Source organism: Trichechus manatus, unplaced genomic scaffold (genome assembly GCF_000243295.1).
Source record: "Trichechus manatus latirostris isolate Lorelei unplaced genomic scaffold, TriManLat1.0 scaffold00083, whole genome shotgun sequence".
Classification (NCBI taxonomy): domain Eukaryota; kingdom Metazoa; phylum Chordata; class Mammalia; order Sirenia; family Trichechidae; genus Trichechus; species Trichechus manatus.
Window position 1 is genome coordinate 8,318,533 of NW_004444019.1, and position 20,790 is coordinate 8,339,322.

At 36.9% G+C, this 20,790-nt stretch overlaps 1 protein-coding gene across 1 annotated transcript in view; it reads left to right on the forward strand.

Moving 5' to 3' along the window:
- COL19A1 (collagen type XIX alpha 1 chain) overlaps window positions 1-20,790 on the forward strand; it is a 369,652-nt gene that overhangs the window by 59,586 nt on the left and 289,276 nt on the right. Inside the window, exons 7-8 of the mRNA XM_004381357.2 lie at window positions 2,666-2,791; window positions 4,078-4,140. Of these exons, the coding sequence (XP_004381414.1) occupies window positions 2,666-2,791; window positions 4,078-4,140 (189 nt within the window). The remainder of the gene's footprint in view (window positions 1-2,665; window positions 2,792-4,077; window positions 4,141-20,790) is intronic.

Genomic DNA, 20,790 nt, shown 5'->3' on the forward strand with positions numbered 1-20,790 from the left:
AGATTTTCCAAAAGTTCTGCAATTATTATGAAAAAATATATGAAAGTTTAATCAATAATGTAGTAATTCAAAACTATTATTTAGCTTCTGTAGCATGCTTTGGGAATGGTGGAATAAGAATGTACGTAACTGATTCAAAGCATAGCTAAATCTTTGAAACGTTGTATGTTTCGCTTATGTAACTTACCTTTGTAAAGCGTTATCTCTAGCTCATTTTATGGCTCTCATTCCAAGTAAAATGAAAGGCAGCCAAATAACTTTCTATAAATATCTGAAAAGATAATTTAGAATGCCAATCTACAGACCTGAAATACTTAGACTTCCTGGAGCCACATATTTAAATCTTGAAAATATTAACTCACCAAAGGTTTTTCTTTTTTTAATCATGCATTTTTGTTGTAAGAGCTCTTAAAATAATTTCCCTGATAGAAAAGTAACATAATGATATTTTTATATATTTAAATATTATATTCTTGGCCAGTATTCACTGTTTTTGTCATTAAATAATAGACATTTCTACCCAAATTATGAGAAAATTATTTCAGTATAGTTGATAATTTGGATGGAGTGATTTGATAATTAAAGGCAATGACATGACCTCACATTTTATGAAAAATATTTTGTTTAATGTTTTACAACAGATTATTTTAAAAGTAGTTTTAAATAATAGAAAATAAGATAGAAATTCATCCCCAGCTATGGAGAAAATACTAAAAGACTATGTATTTTCCTGCTGATAATATTTGGGAGATAATCGCCATTCATTTAATGATAATAGAAAATAGAAACGTGACATTTTACAAATGAAAATGTATAGTTTGGAAGATACATGATTATATGAATGCAGCTAAGTGCATTTGCTCTACTTTAGATACCAACTCTGTTTTTTTTTTTTTCAAAATGTTTTAAACTTGGAAATTTTTAATGTAATTGTTTAAAATCTAATTTTGTCTTGGGGTTTCAAGTCACACAGGTTTTTCAGTGTTAATATTTTATGGGGCATTTCAAAGGTGAAATTTATTCGATATAATCTGTACATGTGCTTCTTTGCTTCAATTAAATTAGAATTTCAGTTTCTGAAATAGTCAAGTTCCAGGACTAGGCACATAGACCAAATGAAGAGCAAGTATGAGTAGAAGGAGGAAATAAACAACATTTGTTGAAAATAGGTGAAATGTGATTAAAATTTTAAGGGCTAATTAACCAAATATGTGTCAAATTAAAACCAGAAGTTTTACAAGGGCAAGAATCCTTACTTGTATGTTTTATGTTCCCTTTAGGCACTCTTTTGAGAGTGTGGAAGCTTTATTGTGAAGCCTGAGACATCATCTTAAAGTTGTTTAAATCCCAAAATTAATATAGTGAGTCTACTATCTAGAGCAAAATTGTGAATCCTAAGAGGGTCTTTGTTATCTAACTGGAAACCCATGGGGCAAAAATTGGCTGGAAAATCATATCAAATCATGGAAGATAAATCAACTGTTTTGGTGATAACCTTATGTCATTCAAATGTGGCTTTTAGACTTGTGGACTTGGAATCATATTAAAATAACTAAATAGTTGATCAAATCTGGAAGGAGTAGATGTGAGAAAAACTAATGGTGAAGATAGGAAACTAGTTGCAGTATTTCTGGGTGCTATTTTTGTTACAGTTTTTTATTGTTAATTCTCACAAGTGTTAGAATGCTACCCATTTTTCAGAATAAATTTTTGTTACAAAAGTAATGCATATTTATTATAAAAAGCTTGAAAAACACAATTGAGTGTAAAGAAGAAAGTAAATACTAACCATGATCTCATCATGGTAGATAACCACAAACAAAATTTTACTTTTATATTCTGCCAATATTTTTCCATGAATATATGATTTTTAGTATACCAGATAACACACGAACCTTTTCCCCTATTGCTTTGCCTTCTTGAAATTGCAAATTTAGAGTTACAGACCATGATAAGGGGCCTGGTAAATGATGCTGAGAAGAAAGGATTCATTTATCTGCCTAAAATTCTCCATCTTGATTAACTATTTGAGAGAAAATAAGTTCATTGCTTTAGAATCAAATTTCACTTTGTATTGTCCAACATGTTCAGAATCCACTGGGTAAGTATAAAATCCACCACTTATCTGTGGTATAGGTGGAAACCTTTCTAATATCTTTAAAGGACAATAGAAGAGAATAAGTTATACTTTGATAACATAAACCTCATCTTAGAGTGTAAAAGAAGTATTTTATACTCTGCATGCCTTTACAGTCATCTTGTTGAAGTTAACTGTTTTAAAAGTTCAGATGATTTGCTTTTATTTTAATTTTTGTTCCTATAAGATATATTCAGATATTATTTGTATAATTTTATTATAACAATGTACCTATTATAAATTATTGGTATTACTGTACTTGTAATAAATAGTCACCTAATATACATGTTGGAGTCCTCACTAAAACCATATTTTTAAATAGATTTCCCTTGTGTTGCTGGTGTAATGAAACACCAAGAAGACTCAGTGGAATAGCAAGGGTGTGATAACCTTGACACACTGGTGTCTAGATCAGTAGGAAGGCAGTTCTTGCCGGCACCCCCAACCATTGTTTGGTAGGAGACACTGTTGGAATGTCAGAATGTTTAGAATTGGCCATATTCCCTAAATTTTCTTTCTGAATTTTAGTGTCCAGAGCAGGATGGCTTTGGAAGTACTGCATCATTATCGGTAACCGCTCATGCCAGTAAAATGTCAGCATATCTGCCAACAAAGCAGGAACTTAAAGACCAGTGCCAGTGCATTCCAGACAAGGTATGCTGGTTTCAAGCTTTCAGTGCTCACTGACAGGACACTCCAGAGAGTGAGTCTGGCTCCTTGAATATGGCCTCTGGTGCACAGAACGTATCTTGCCCTGCAATGCTAGTTGAATCAAATTCCTAAGCACTCAATCACTGGGGTGGGTTGAGAGAAGGGAACTGGGAAGAGGATGTCCTGGATTTTTACGTGGATAGTTCCGAGCCCCTTGGACCTCCCTTCAAGGGTGTGAATTGGAGTGAATAAAAGGGTTAAGTACTTTTACTTAATGAGTGCCAGGAATAGACTTCAGTTCTGGTAATTCACAGTTGAAGAAGACTCAGTGCCTGCTCTTGAACAAACATATACAAAGATACTCATATAATATTTCTTTGTTGTATAGAGACTGTATTTGTCCAGTATCCAGTATCCCAAAGTTCCAGCCACCTGCCTCCCTCTGCCACACATTATATGGGGAATATGCAGAGGGACTCTTTTTTTGCTTCACCTATACCAGTAGGGTGCCTAGCCACAGAGGCTGGGCCCATAGAGTTACATGGACTTCTTTAGTGGACATTAATGGCGATTATAAGGCCTACAGTAAGAGTAGGCTGAGTGACTTCTTAGTGGTTTTCTCCTGAGTCCACACTCAAGGACAAGAAAAAGGAGTGGAGAACTTGCCTCAGTTCCTAGAGCAGACTTTCCTCTCACACTGAGACCTAATAATTGTCTTTAGACTTGACCCATCCTGTTAACACTTGACCTCCTGGTTGGAGCAGTGGAGCTGGGGCTGGGGTAAAGTTTTAGAGGAGACTTCCATTTCCTCTAGTGACATTGTATAGTAAAAACCAAAACCCATTGTCATCTAGTCAATTCCAACTCACAGCGACCCTATAGAACAGAGTAGAACTGTCCCATAGAGTTTCCAAGGCTGTAAATCTTTATGGAAGCAGACTGCTACACCTTTCTCCTGCAGAGCGGCAGGTGGGTTCGAACCACTGACCTTTTGGTTAGCAGCTGAGCACTTAACTACTGTGCCAGTAAGCTCCATGAGAAAAGCAAGTACAAGGTGCAGGGGGCCATAGAAAAACAACACATAGCCCAGCTTGAAGATCCTGAAGAGTGAGCAATAGTCAGTCTCACAAACAAGGGAAGAAGGGCATTTCATTGGAGAACTAGGATCAACTCAGGGGAGAGAAAAAGCTGTATCTTATTATTTATTGTCAGCTTCACATTTATAAACAATTTGGCTTTAGGTCAATATGATGGAATTTTTTATAACACAGTAATTTATTTTTGCTCAGGGAGAAGCAGGATTGCCGGGTGCTCCAGCTTCACCTGGTGAGAAAGGGGATAAAGGAGAGCCGGTAAGACACAACCCAGCACTGTCGGGACAAAAGGGGATTTGTTCAAAAGCGAATTGAAAATGTGTTCATGTAATTTTTCTATGTTTCAAACAAATCTAACTTTCTGTAAAAGACTATCAAGGACTAAAATCAGAATACTTATCATTGAATTAAAGGATTCATCAGCATTCAAGTCTGCTTTTGAGTTCATATTGGAAGACTGGAATAAAATTTGAAAAGACCTGGACCCCAAATCTGTAGCTTATCAGCCTTAAACAAAATTATGAGGCAGGGAAGTTTAATTTTTAGTTGTTCCCTGGCCTTCTTTAGCATTCTCTTCTCCAGATACCCAGTAAAAATGATCTCTCTTCTTTTGTCTGTGGACATGTCCCCACTAAAGATTCTTTCACCCTCCCTGCACTTTATTTAAACAGCTAACCATTATTGAATACCTTCTGTATGTAAAGCATATTGCTGAGTGTTATGGGAGATATAAAGAAGAATAGGATATTGTCATGGATTGAATTATGTCCCCAAAAAATGTGTGTATCAATCTGGCTGGGCCATGATTCCTGGTATTGTGTGATTTTCCTGTATGTTGTAAATCCTACTCCTATGATGTTAATGAGGGAGGATGGGTGGCAGTTGTGTTAGTAAGGCAGGACTCCGTCTACAAGATTGGATTGTATCCTGAGGCAAGCTCTTGAGATATAAAAGAGAGAAGTGAGCAGAGAGACAGGGGGACCTCATACCACCAAGAAAGTAGTGCCAGGAGCAGAGCATGTCCTTTGGACCCAGGGTGCCCGTGCGGGGAGGCTCCTAGTCCGGGGGAACATTGATGAGAAGACCGACAGAAACAGAAAGCCTTCCCCTGGAGCTGACACCCTGAATTTGGAGTTGTAGCCTACTTTACTGTAAGGAAATAAACTTCTCTTTGTTAAAGCCATCCACTTGTGGTATTTCTGTTATAGCAGCACTAGATGACTAAGACAGATATATTCCCTATTCTCAAGGATTTTACATGTAGAAGAAGGCAGAAGCATCTTACCAGGCATACATGTTGAGTGTTTTGGGAGAGTTGCAAGTGTCCCGAGACCACAGTCTTGGGAGACTGGAGGGAGTTTCATGGAGGAGTTGGCTAGTGAGCTGGACCTTGAAGGATGTAATTCTAGGCGATATCCCACACTTAGAGCTTTGCCTTTCCATTCTCCCCACCTCTGTCAAAACTTAAGTGGCCTGTTTCTCATTCCTTAGAGTCACGTCTTTTTGTTAGTTAACCAGGTAAGTTAATTTGTGCTAAGGTTCAGAGTTGATTAGTTTTTTGTTATCTTTCCAAGGTGAAACCTATTTAAATTAATTTTGTGCCTTAACTTGGAAGGAAGTCCATGATTCTAAGTTGTTTATATAATCTGCTTGGACCTCTTATTTTGAAAGCAATGTCTGAGCAATGAATGATCCTTCAAAATTGCACAGCAAGCTTCAGGAAAGCCAGGAAGAGGACCACAGTCACTTGACTCCCAAGGGAATGTTTGCACGTTGTACCTTGTATGGGAACTTCAGGCAGTTCAACATGTGTTTGAGAAAAGAGGTTTTTTTGGGGGGGGCATTTATATTTGCCCTTTAAATCACATTATTGGGAGGGGGTAACTTTGCTTTCAATATCTAGTATGAAAATTAAAAATAATTAGTATCCATTCTAAGGACCACTCCAATCAAACTGAACATACAGATCGTTACAGCAATACCAAAAAAAACTCATTGCCATCGAGTCGATTCTGACTCATAGCGACCCTATATGACAGAGTAGAACTGCCCCGTAGAGTTTCCAAGGTACAGCTGGTGGATTTGAACTGCCCACCTTTTGGTTAGCAGCCAAGCTCTTAACCATTATACCACCAGGGCTCCAACCATTACAGCAATAACTATTATTAATTGAGTGCTTCCATGTGCCAGACACTGGACAGAATGCTTTAGATATGTTATCTTATTTGTTCCCTACAACAGCTCTTCATGTTAGCTATTAATATTGTATTACAATATTTTGTCATTTTATAATATTGAGGTGTAGGGAAGTCAAATTATTGTCCAAGGTCACATGACTTATAAATGGTCAAGCTGGGATCTGAACCCAGACCTGCTAACTCCAGTGTCCTCCTTTTAACCGCTATGCATTGTGAAGGCTGCTCTATTCTTTTAAAAGCACTTTAGTATTATTTAGTCATTTATGTTCTTTGATGAGAGTACTTCTACTTTTTACTTCTAATACCTTATTTTATCCTTAAACCCTTATAAAGAATCTTCATTTTGCAGCGGAGAGAATAAAGCATAGATAAAATGATGTGCCCAAGGTAACACAATTAAGAGGACTCAGAGTAGAAAGATTTCTGGATTAACTCCTCTTTCGTTAGCAGTGTGAACTTGGCCAAGCCACCCAGTCTCTCCATGTTTCATTTTCTTTATCTGTAAAGAAGGGTGTGTCATCTATGTGTTCTTCCTACATCATAAGGGTGACACAAAAGTGCTTTACAAAGGCATGAATTCACATTTCTTAACATAGTTTCCAGTTCTTTTACCAGTTTTATCAAGCTTAAAATCTACTGGCCTAGGGAGAAATTTCATATGTGTTGGTATTAGAGAGGGTACAGTACTTTAAAAATACCCCTACTGCTTTTAAAAATATTTCTGTGTCAGAAGTGTGGTTTTATTTGAGTAATTATTTAGAAAATCATTAAATCACCTTTAAATGCTTTAAAGAAAGATTATATACTGTGCCACTCTTGTTAGAGCTGATGAGATATGTATCTTATAAAGATGTATTCTTTCCTCCATACTCTTTAATCATAAGTAGATCTCCTACTTCAGCATCTGGATATTGATTCTTTTCTTTCCTGGCACTTGTAACAAACATGGATGTATGGTTCCATCTTAAGGAGCTGATGATGAGTCCATTCCTGTTCTTATCCTGCTATGTGTTCTTGTAACTTTAATGTGCAGTAAATAAGGCTTTCCTCTGGGTTTGATTGTGACCGATAATTTCCAGTATTGAGCAGGTGCACAAAATAATGCCTACATGACTTGAAGACTGAAAGCCATTTGGCTCCAAGGCATACTGAATAGTTAACTTTATGAAAGGATCAGAAGTACATTGTTACTAAAGGAACCAGATGTTGTTCTGAATGTTTTCATTTTAGCCTGTAAACCCAAGAAAGAATATTTGAAGGCAATAGGACGATATATTGAAAAGAGTACAACTTTGGAGCCAGAACCTCCTCTTACTTGCTTTGAAAATGATACTTACTAATACCTAGTCAATGGTTTATTGTGAAGAAGGAATATAATTTAATGTTTATAAAGCACGTAGTACCAGCAACTGGCACATCATAGATATTCAACAAATATGTTTCCTCTGTTTTCCTATCCACAGTGTAATTGTTCACATACTGAAGGAGTGGTAGAGATAATCCTCTTACAGTGAGTTTAATTTCTCATATGGTTTGACCAAAAATAAAGAAATCTTCATTTATAATACAATAAATCCCTTAGAATTTTCAGTTGATTAAATGTTTTACTGTATAAAAATCTTTAGTTATTATATTGTTACTTCTAGTAAATGTTAATGATTAATAGTTCATTTCTTCCAAAGATCACACAATGATTTGAATATTTCATTCAACTTTGTATCTTATGTTCCCAATATTAATTGACAAGACTTTTAGTGTATTAGTTTATGAAGCGATTTCTTGCATTGTTAGATAATATTGATTAGGAAATATCCAGACACAATTATAATTTACTTTTTCTCATTAACTATAAAATATATATTACTAATCTTTTGGTGCGTTTTACCATGCTGTATGAGTTAGACAATTTTTCTGAATAATCATGTAAGTAAATTCTGTCCCACCTAGACCAAAACCCACCAATGGCTTTTTATCTCTGTGTCAGTCATCTAGTGCTGCTATAACAGAAATACCTCAAGTGGATGACTTCAACAAAGAGAAGTTTATTCTCTCACAGTGCACTAGGCTACAAGCCCAAATTCAGGGCATCAGCTCCAAGGGAATGCTTTCTCTGTCGGCTCTGGAGGAAGGTCCGTGTTGTCAATCTTCCCTTGGTCTGGGAACTTCTCTGCGCAGGAACGTCAGGTCCAAAGGACGTGCTCTGCTCCTGGCACTGCTTTCTTGGTGATATGAGGTTCCCCTGTATCTCTGCTTGCTTCTCTCTTTTATATCTCAAAAGAGATTGGCTTAAGACAGTATCCAGTCTTGTATATCTCATCAATATAACTGCCGCTAATCCATCTTATTAGATCATAGTGACTGAATTTACAACACATAAAGAAATCACATCAGATTACAGAATGGTATGCAATACAATACTGGGAATCATGACCCAGCCAAGTTGACAGATATTTTGGGGGGCACAATTCAGTCCATGACACTCTACTCTTTGGCCTCCCAAAATTCATGTCCTTGCAACATGCAAAACATATTCATCTCATCCTATCACAGCAAAAGTCTTAACTCCAAGTCCAAAATCCAAAAATTCCTCTTCATCTGTGAAATCTAACAAGTTATCTAGTTCCAAAGGTACAATGGCAGAACAGGCACAAGCTAGACATTTCCATCAGAAAGGGGAGAAACTGGAGGAGAAGAAGGGATAACAGGCACCAAGCAAGTCAGCAGAACACATTACATTAGCCCTCAAGGCTTTGAAAATAACCTTCTGTTCTCTGAGACAATTTACACAATAGCCCTGCCCTCCAGACTCTAGGTATTGGCCACAGTCTCCGGGTTCTGAGTGGAGGCCTCTCAGCCCTGGGTTTCAGCTCTGCCTTCCAGGTCCACTGGGATGGCAACTCTCCTCTCTTGGCTTTAGGCACACCATTCTCCTAGTCCATCGGAGTGACAGCTCCACCCTTAGAAACACCAGATGCCATGGCTCCACCCTTTGAAATTCCTGAGGTCATGGCCATACCTTTTGAGACTGAGGCAGCTCGGCTTCTTGTGTTCCTTGTCTCTTCAGCTTCTGCTTCCTGTGGCCTCTTGGCCCTCGGGCCTCACACCCGCATCTGCCCTGCTGGGGCATGTGTTCCAAAGCTCTGCAGCTCCACCGATGATAAGTGCCCAGAGGCACCCCAATCTGCCAGGAAGCCTGCTGCGCACAGGCACTCAGCTCCCTCCCTCCGTGGGTCAGCTCCAACACCGTCTAGCACTGGTCTCCTGGTTCTGCTGCTGCTGGTTCTCTGCTGCTGCCACTTCTCTGCTGCTGCATGTTCTCTGCTGCTACTGGTCCTCTGCTGCTGCCACTCCTCTATCCATTGACAGTTTCAAAACTGATTCCACATTTTAGGTATCTGTTAGAGCATCACCCCACTCTCAGTACCAAATTCTGTCTTAGTCATCTAGTGCTGCTATAACAGAAATACCACACGTGGATGGCTTTAAGAGAAGTTTATTCTCTCACAGTGCAGTAGGCTACAAGTCCAAATTCAGGGCATCAGCTCCAAGGGAACGCTTTCTCTGTCGGCTCTGGAGGAAGGTCTGTGTCATCGGTCTTCCCTTGTTCTGGGAGCTTCTCCGTGCAGGAGCCCCAGATCCAAAGGACATGCTCTGCTCCCGGCACTGCTTTCTTGGTGGTATGAGGCTCCCCTGTGTCTCTGCTCACTTCTCTCTTTTATATCTCAAAAGAGATTGGTTTAGGACACTCTCCAGTCTTGTATACTTTATCACTATAACTGCCGCTAATCCATCTTATTAGATCGTAGTGATTGAATTTACAATACATAAGGAAATCACATCAGATTACAGAATAGTATACAATTATACAATACTGGGAATCATAACCTAGCCAAGTTGACAGATACTTTTGGGAGACACAATTCGATCCATGACAATCTCCCTCAGGATAAACACTGAAGCCCTGACTGTGGGCTACAAGGCTTCATATAATCTGTAGAACTCTATCTACCCCAGTCTCAATTTCCAGCATTATCTTCTACCCTCTGCCCTGTTCATTCGTGCTCCAAAGTCTTTGCACCAGATTATATTTGCCTGGAATGTTCTTCCAAGATACCCACTTGGCTCTCTCCTCTACATTATTTAAGTCCTTGCTCATAAGTCATGTTAAGATAGATCTGTTCTGACATTTCTGTGTAAAATACACCCTTCCAGCCTTACCCCCCGTCTTCTTATAGCACTTTTATTGCCACTGGACCTATTACCCATATGTGTCTATTTATTTCCCTATTAGAATGTGAGTTTTGAGAGCTCTTGGTTTGGTTTTGGTAGCTAGAACAGTACATAATAGGAACTAAAAATATGTTGAATAAATGAGTGAATGAACACTATACTCAACGGAAGTCTAAATCATCAACTCAGCTATGGAACCTACAAGTTCTACTCCCCAGTTGCCCACGGGACTCTGCCAAGCAGGGCAAAAAGTCAATATGCAAGGAGAAAGCGAGATAAGCTAAATCATAGAAGAGTGTTATATACTATTTGCATTTTTTCTCTTTAAAAAACAACAGTTTTTTACACATACTAACCTGCTTAGTTTCAGCTTGGTATCACCAGTTGGTCAGTGAGGGATCAGAAATATTTTTGAAAAAGCCACAGGCTTTGCAATGATTTAATATCTGTCTTTATTCGCCTATCTTCTAATCCATGCTATGATGTTTCGTTAATGGGATTTACTGTTTTTGTTTTTTTTTTTTTTCCTTTTTAATAAACTTAATGATTCCCTCTCATGGAGTAAGATGGTTAGAAATACCACTGCTTATATTTGAACACCTGGTTGTAATCATTATTCCGTAGCAGGTCAACTAATGAAACCATTCTAACTATGCCCTCTGTCCAAGACCAAACTCTGTATGACATTATTTGAAATAATAATTAATACTTTTCTTTTATTCAGACTCAATTATTATAATTTTTTGAATCTTTTAGTTCCCTTTTCTTAGCAAATGTAGTTAGCAACCTAATTACTTAGCAACCACATTTACTTTCTCAGTTCTTTAAGACCCTTGCTAATACCCTCACCCACTTAATAGTTGAGATTCTCTCAGAGTTTTGAAAATAGCAGCTCAGTTTTAGTGTTTCTGAACCTAAGGGGGAGTGTGATTTGGGTTCTATTTTAGGAATAATTTTTCAGTTTATTTTTGAATTATTATCTTCCACATCTCCAGTTAATTTTTCAAAAAGTGTTGTCTTTATGAAATGATTATTTTGCTGATATTCCTTTTTTTAAAATTGTGCTTTAAGTGAAAGTTTATAATTCAAGTTAGTCTCTCATACAAAAATTTATACATACATTGTTATGTGACCCTAGTTGCTCTCCTTATACTGTGACAGCACACTCCTCCTTTCCACCTCAGATTTCCCCTGTCCATTCAACCAGCTCCTGACCCTTTCTGCCTTCTCATCTTGCCTCCAGACAGGAGCTGCCCATTTAGTCTCCTGTATCTACTTGAGCTAAGAAGCACAGTCTTCACAAGTATCATTTTATGCCCCATAGTCCAGTCTAATCTTTGTCTGAAGAGTTGGCCTCGGGAATGGTTTTAGTTTTGGGCTAACAAAGAGTCTGGGGACCATGTCTTCTGGGGTCCCTGCACTCTCAATCAAACCATTAAGTCTGGTCTTTTTACTAGAATTTGAGTTCTCAACCCCATTTTTCTCCTGCTCCATCAGGGACTCTCTATTGTGTTTCCTGTCAAGGCAGTCATTGGTGGCTGATACTCTTTTAGAAAAAAACATCAAAGCAATTTTAAATGGAGTAAGTTAACTTATTTGACTTTTTAGTCAGAAATCTTTGTATTGGTTGCTTTCTAATTCTCCAACTTCCCACCCCACTGTAGAAGTTTCCTTCTTGAATACTTTAATGTGTTAACCCAGAGAATACGACTGAGTTTCACTTATTTTTTTTTTTTTTTCCAATCTAGCATTATACATACACCCATTCTGGGTCCACATTACACCAATTTAAAAAAAAATGAATCAAAATAGGTTTGTAATTTTTTTTTTTTAAAGAACGAATATCTTCCTTTAGTAATAACTTCAGAGAAGTAGGATTTAATATTATCTTTTAACTTCTTTGCTTAGATCAATTGAAGAAAAGAAGAATCTTTCTTCATCCTTTCTAACCCAATATTCAATATATTGAATTAATCAACAGATTCTGTGTTTGTAGGGGGGTGGGTATTTACTAATCTAATATAATCTTATTTAATCTACAGAAACTTGGTGTTGAAATGTATTAGTAAAACTTAGACCTGAAATTAACATATAGTATCAGCATAATAATGGCATTATATACTCACAGAATTACAGTGTATTTCTTAACCTCTAAACCAAACCAAACCCACCGTCACTGAGTCGATTCTGACTCATAGTGACCGTATAGGACACAGTAGAACTGCCCCATAGGGTTTCCAAGGCTGTAAATCCTTATGGAAGCAGACTGCCACATCTTTCTCCAACGGAGCGGTGGGTGGGTTCGAACTGCCAACCTTTCAGTTTGCAGTCGAGCACTTTAACCACTGCGCCACCAGGGCTCCTACCAAGCATTAATTATAGTTACAGAAATTCATTCCAAAAGTTTATATGATTTTCCACTCTTTTAAGGATTTTATATTAAACTGAATTTGTGGTAGAGCCATCAAGGCAGATATACATGGCTTTATCAGGTGGATTTTTCCAGGCCTGCTCTGCAGTTTTAGTGGAAGAGCAGGAAGGCTGACAGTTGCATTGACACAGATTCAGTTGTTTGCCTGGAGGATGTAAAGGTCAGCCACACTAAATGTAACAACAAATATAGGCACCTTTAAACTTACTTAAACTCATTTCTTGTGTTAGTTGAGGTAACAAGAATAGACTCATTCCTTACCTCTGATAAATATGAGGGAATGACTAATCTGAATTACGTATTTCTGTGTGGAGATTGTCTAATTATAACTCTGGTTAACACTTTGATATTTATTAACTGTTGAGTGATTGTAATAATCAAAAGTACACCATTCATCTGTCAGTTTGTCCTACTATGGTGGCTTGTGTGCTGTTGTGATCCTGGAAGCTATGCCACCGTTATTTCAAATACCAGTAGGGTCACCCATGGTGGATGGGTTTCAGCAGAGCTTCCAGACTGAGACAGGCTAGGAAGAAGGACCTGGCGTTCTGCTTCAGAAAAAAAAAAAAGACCAATGAAAACCTTATGAATAGCAGCGAAACGTTGTCTGATGTAGTGTTGGAAGATGTGCCCCTCAGGTTGGAAGGCACTCAAAATATGAAACAGGAAGAGCTGCCCCCTAAAAGTAGAGTTGACCTTAATGATGTGGATGGAGTCAAGCTTTTGGGACCTTCATTTGCTGATGTGGAACTACTCAAAATGAGAAGAAACAGTTGCAAACACTCATTAATAACTGGAACGTGGAATGTACGAAGTATGAATCTAGGAAAATTGGAAGTTGTCAAAAATGAAATGGAATGCATAAAGATCGATATCCTAGGCACTAGTGAGCTGAAATGGACTGGTATTGGCCATTTTGAATTGGACAATTATATGGTCTGTTTTGCTGGGAACAACAAATTGAAGAGGAATGGCATCCCATTCATCGTCAAAAAGAACATTTCAAGATCTATTCTGAAGTACAATGCTGTCAGTAGTAGGATAATATCCATATGCCTACAAGGAAGACCAGTTAATATGACTATCATTCAAATTTACACACTAACCATTAAGGCCAAAGATGAAGAAATTGAAGATTTTTGCCAACTTCTGCAGTCTGAAATTGATCAAACATGCAATCAGGATGCATTGATAATTATTGGTGATTGGAATGCATAAGTTGGATATAAAGAAGAAGGATTGGTAGTTGGAAAATATGGCTTTGATGATAGAAATGATGCTGTAGATCACATGATAGAATTTTGCAAAACCAATGATTTCTTCATTGCAAATAACTTTTATCAACAACTTAAACAGCGACTATACACGTGGACCCCACCAGATGGAATACACAGGAATCAAGCCGACTACATCCATGGGAAGAGACAATGGAGAAGCTCAATATCATTAGTCAGAACAAGGCCAGGGGCTGACTGCAGAACAGACCATAAATTGCTCATATGCAAGTTCAAGTTGAAGCTGAATAAAATTAAAACAAGTCCATGAGAGCCGAAATACGACCTTTAGTATATCCTACCTGAATTTAGAGACTATTTCATGAATAAATTTGATGCATTGAACACTAATGACCGAAGACCAGACGAGTTGTGTAATAACATCAAGGACATCATACATGAAGAAAATGAAAGGTCATTAAAAAGAAAGAAAAGAGCAAAATGAATGTCAGAAAGGCTCTGAAACTTGCTCTTGAACATAAAGCAGCTAAAGCAAATGGAAGAAATGATGATGTAAAAGAGCTGAACAGAATATTTCCAAGGTCAGCTCAAGAAGATAAAGTAAAATATTATAATGAAATGTTCAAAGACCTGGAGTTAGAAAACCAAAAGGGAAGAACATGCTCAGCATTTCTCAAGCTGAAAGAAATAAAAAATTTAAGCATCAAGTTGCAATATTGAAGGATTCTACGGGCAAAATATTGAATGACGCAGAAAGCATCAAAAGGAGATGGAAGGAATATACAGAGTCACTGTACCAAAAAGAATTGGTCAATGTTGAACCATTTCTGGAGGTAGCATATGCTCAGGAGCTGATGGTATTGAAGGAAGAAGTCTAATTTGGTGAAAAACAAGGCTCCAGGAATTGACGGAATACCAGCTGAGATGTTTCAACTAAAGGTTGCAGTGCTGGAGGTGTTCACTCATCTGTGCCAAGAAATTTAGGTGACAGCCACCTGGCCAACCAACTGGAAGAGATCCATATTTGTGCCCATTCCAAAGAAAGGTGATCCAACATAGTGTGGTAATTATAGAACAATATCATTAATATCACACAGATGTAAAATTTTGCTGAAGATCATTCAAAAGGGGTTGCAGCAAGTACACCGACAGAGAACTTCCAGAAATTCAAACCAGATTCAGAAGAGGATGTGGAACAAGGAATATCATTGCTAATGTCAAATGGATCTTGGCTGAAAGCAGAGAACACCAGAAGGATGTTTACCTGTGTTTTATTGACTATGCAAAGGCATTCAACTGTGCTGATCATAACAAATTATGAATAACATTGCAAAGAATGGGAATTCCAGAACACTTCATCATGCTCATGAGGAACCTGTACATAGACCAAGAGGCAGTCCTTCCAACAGAACAAGGGATACTGTGTAGTGGAAAATCAAGAAAAGTGTGTGTCAGGGTTGTATCCTTTCAGCATACTTATTCAATCTATATGCTGAGCAGATAATCCAAGAAACTAGACTGTATGAAGAAGAACATGGCATCAGGATTGAAGGAAGATTCATTAACAATTTGCAATATGCAGATGACACAACCTTGCTTGCTGAAAGTGAAGAGGACTTGAAGCACTTACTGATGAAGAACAAAGACCATAGTCTTCAGTATGGATTATACCTCAACGTCAAGAAAAAAAATCCTCACTACTGGACCAATAAGCAACATCCTGCTAAATGCAGAAAATATCGAAGTTGTCAGAGATTTCATTTTACTTGGATCCATGGAAGCAGCAGTCAGGAAATCAAAGGACATATTACATTGGGCAAATCTGCTGCAAAAGACAACTTTGAAGTGCTCAAAATCAAAGATGTCACTTTGAGGACTAAGGTGCACCTGACCCAAGCTATGGTATTTTCAGTCACCTCATATGCATCTGAATGCTGGACAATGAATAAGGAAGACTGGGGAAGAGTTGATGCATTTGAATTGTGGTGTTGGTGAAGAATATTAAATATATCATGAACTGCCAGTAGAACAAAGAGATCTGTCTTGGAAGAAGTACAGCCAGGATGCTCATTAGAAGCAAAGATGACCAGACTTCATCTCACGTACTTTGTACGTGTTATTAGGAGGGACCAGTCTCTGGAGAAGGACATTATGCTTGGTAAAGTAGAGGGTCAGGGAAAGAGAGGAAGACCCTCAATGAGATGGATTGACACAGTGTCTGCAACGATGGGTTCAGGCATACAATCAATTGTGAGGATGGCTAAGGACTGGGCAGTGTTTCATTCTGTTGTACATAGAGTTGCTCTGAGTCGGAACCAACTTGAAGGAACCAAACAACAACAGTTTAATGACTTTTGTGGGCAATTTGAGGAAGGAACTCTTGGTACACACTTTGATGCAAGCCAAAGCAATTCATCTGCAAAATGGTAGATTGTCTTTGACAATATTAGCAATTAATGCAACTTAAAAAAAAAATAAACCCTAATGATTATTTCTATATTTTAGGGTGTAGTTGGTACTAACAGTGAATTCGTTGCTCCTGGAATTCCTTGGGAAAAGGTATGTTTGCAGGTACTTTATAAAGTTGTATCAGATGTTGTTCTTGTTGTTAGGTGCCATTGATGTATCAGATAGAAAGGGAGAATATATAGAAGTCTGATAATTCTAGGGTCAGCAAACTGTCCTCAGGCCAGTTCCACTTAGTGTATGTTTGTAAATAAAGTTTTATTGGAACACAGTCACACTTATTTGTTTTTATATTGTCTAAGATTGCTCTTGTGCTACAATGTTGGGATTAAGTAATTGTGACAGAGACTGCATAGCTGGCAAAGCCTAAAATGTTTACTATTTATCACTTGGCAGAAAAAGCTTGCCTACCCCTACTACAGAATATTGACCATTATTCTGTTAGGAGCCCCAAGGCTTCTTATTTTCGCTATTTTATGTATTATATAGTATCTTAATACTTATTTCATTGTGAATGTAAATTAAGTAAAATATAAGTACCTTATGGTACCACACCAGATATTATAATTAAAAGTACAAGAAGTATATATCAATATATCAATAAAGTACTATACAGTATTTAGCCCATAAAATGGTTGATTTTAATTTTATCTTCTGTCACCATAAAGATGATTTTTAAAGTAATGAATTCACTCACAAGAGGTTAGTGTTACAGTTCAACATCTTATTCAAGTTCTATTTTTATAGAAACTTTAAAAATTACTGTATTTATAAATTAAACTACAGTTATCTTATACTTCACTGTAATCTATTTAATACTAATAAATTACTGCATTATTAAAACTTTCACATGTTAATGCTAGGAAAATTTTTTTCTTCACTAAAAAAAAAAATTCATCATAAATTTTTGTAGCTGTCCTAGCTGCACTAATTATCAAGTGATTCTGATGTGCCTCATTATGTAGAAAGCCATTACCCTTGTGGTTATCTTCAATAATACCTTTACCTAGAGCTGTTACAGGAGTAACTGAAGCTTAAGTTGAGCAAAGTTCCGAGATTATAGAACAGATTTTTTTTTGAGATCTTCTTAAACGTGTCTTTGATATCTTATTGTTTCATTGATGCCAATAATTATTCAGTCCAATATGCAAATTCTTCACTCCTGTGGTAGTGTAACTGTTGGACTCAAAATCCAGCAAACTTTGTTGAACAATGATACCTTGATGCAAGTTAATTTTTATTTGGGCCGCTGTCTTTTCTCTTGTTCGAGTTTGCTAATGGCATTTAATGATAACTGTCCATCATTATAAGTAAAAATCCCTTCAAATACTTGGTCAAAAAACTAATTCCTTGAAAATGTCTTTTCCTCTAGAGACTACCATGCAATAAACTAACTCCTAATGAGATGGCCCAATCCAACTTTGCCTGATATACTCATTCCACCAGTCTTTTCCTAAAATACATCATTGAACATTCTGATTGTTTAGATTTCATCATTAGGACTTTTCAAATTAGTTAAAATATGGGAATTTTCTTTAACACATGCAGAATCACTGGAGTGATCAGACTGTAAAGTAGATTATTGTACTTCTTTACTGTAGAAAGTAAGGTAAGATTTACGTAAGTTTGTACAGTAAATTGGAGGAAATTAGGATAAAATACCTTTTTATTTTTCACTGTTTCTAATACTAATAACTTAAATTGCCGCCTACTTCAAAACAGCCTTTTCTAAGACTGTATAAAATGCCCATAATTTTAGTGCTCCAAAGAGAGTTTTCTTGGATCTTTGTTTGTGAAAAACAGGTGTAAACAGATACTGATTGGCTGTGCAGCAGGCTCTTGACTCCTGAAAGGGAATTTCAGCAGCCTGGATTCAGTACAAGGACTAGATGAACTAATCAACAGGCTCAACCCAGTCAAAAGTTGATCAGATAAATTGCAATCAAGGATTGCGATAGCAAGAAAGCAAGAGTCTAAAAAGTTGAATATGCAAGTCAAGAAATTCTCTAGGAAAAAAACTGAGTTTCTTAGAAAAGAAATGGCATTTGGGGCAATGCAAAGGAACTAGAGTAAGCTGTAGTGTTGCAGACGCAAACACTACTCAGAATTAAAGATTGTGTTTCTTTTCCTAGAAGCCCAGTTTTGAAGAATAAACCATATGTGATGATTCATCGTACACACCACTTAAAGTAAAAGTTCAGTGAACATAACAGAGTGTACCACTACTGCTAAACTAGTTGGGCCAAGTAATTCTGGGAACTGGAAGCTTCAGCCCTTGGGGCCCATTTGGTCAAAATGGCTACTGAGTGAGTCTTGCAAAATCAGTTAATGAGCATCAGTGTCTGTGTGATGACACTGTCTCCAGGTAACTTAAGAAGCTAATGTGATAAAAGAACCAAAAAAACCAAACCCATTGCTGTTGAGTCAATTCTGACTCATAGTGACCCTATGGGACAGAGTAGAACAGAGAAGCTGTATTTATGGTGTTCTCAATCTGACAAAATTGTCCTGGCAGTAATCTCTCATGTTTCAGGAAGCAGTTTTCTTCAAGTCTAATATACTTGAGTTGCACTTACAGAGTCTCACCAGTGATTAGAGAATTCATGCAGCTTCCAGTGGTGCTAAACTTGGTATCAGTTATGCTTTGCTTTTCGTTCTCAGTTTCATGTGTCTTCAGAGGCCCTTTTAGAGGCTACTACCCTCCCAATAATCTGTAGAAATGCTTAGCCTTTGACCATATCCTCTCTTCACGGTCATAGTTACTGGTGGTGTCAGGTCTGCTTCTAACTTGTCACTTCATTTAGCTGTTAAAGGAATGTAACCTTTATAAGTGAAAAATGTCACCTCAAGAGTGTTTTCCTCATTTCTATAACCCATAGTTTACCATTTATGTAAAATTATTCTAATAAATAGTTTGAAGAATGAATATAATAATAAAGCTACTATTATGTTACCTGGTGGTAAAGTTAATAAATTGTTAAATATTTTACTCCAATGAAAAGATATAAAAAATTTTAAATTATAAAAATTTGAAATCATACTTATAAAGATGAGCACTTATGTTTGGGGAAAAAAACCCTTCAATTGATTTTATGATAAAAGTACCCTGTTCAATTTTTCTGAGTGAATTTCCAAAGAAAAATTATTAGACTTTAAAGTGTTATGTATTCTCAGAGCTCTGTCTTCTACATTTGGCTTAATATGACACGTGTGTATCTTCCAGAGTTGCTCATACAACGTTCCTGAGCTTAACTTTGATTCTGCTTCTCAGCATTTGTAATCTTTGTTATTATTATTATTCGAATGAAAAATGCCTGAGTTCTGTTAAAAATATAAAATAAAAAATATAAATTTTTTAAATCCCTTACATAGAGGAAGAACATATGCAAAGTGCTATAGGATATATCTCACAAATATTCTCAAAGTGAAGTTTTTTTTAAAGTTTAAAATTTAAGCTACAAAACTGATTTATATTGATGGAATGAAGCATATTCTGAGCAGTATAGAGTATAACTTGTGTATTAGCTGCACTTTACATTTGCTTCCAATGTGAGACTGTAATAAATTAAGTGATTTGCATATAACTCCCATTATTCTAAGGTAAACCTACACTTTAAAGTTTGGCTAGATGATAGTAAATTTTTTTAAGTAAATGCTCTGAACAAACTATTAGTTTACTGAGGTGATTTTTTTTTTTTCTTCTGAGGCCCAGAAGAAAAATAGTACACTAAACAGCACTATTTTATGAAGTCAATTTATGGAATATGGAGTAATGTAGACTTTGAGGATGAAGAACTATAGCATTTAATTATGTTCTTTTGTAATTATAATACTTATCACATGGTACAGACTTGCACTAGACATTCTTACCCTGGTATGTGAAGCCTTACTGTCAATGCTGCAGAAAAAGTAAATGTTCCCTTCACAGTTATTTGGCACAGCTAAGATTTTGCCTAAGAGATTTGGTAAATTTTCTGTTATGGGTTCATGTAAGAAAAACTATTCTATGTAGCAAGTGTTGTTAGGTAACTGATGACTTCTGGTAAGCTTGTTTGGACAGAAGCCACTGTCAGTCAAAATGAGTAAATTGGACGGCTTAAATTCCAAGAGAAGTGAATTACTTAATACATAAGATCTCTCTCTCACACACACACACACCCACACCCTCACACGCTCACATTCTCTTGGACGTGAGAAAAATGGAGTAGAAAAATGAGATGAAGATTTGGACACTCCGAGCAAACCCTGCCCACTTTACACCGAAACGTAATATTCAAATGATACAATACTTACTTTCATTACCTGAATATTTCACTCAAAAATAGCCTTATTTTTCTACTTCACCTAT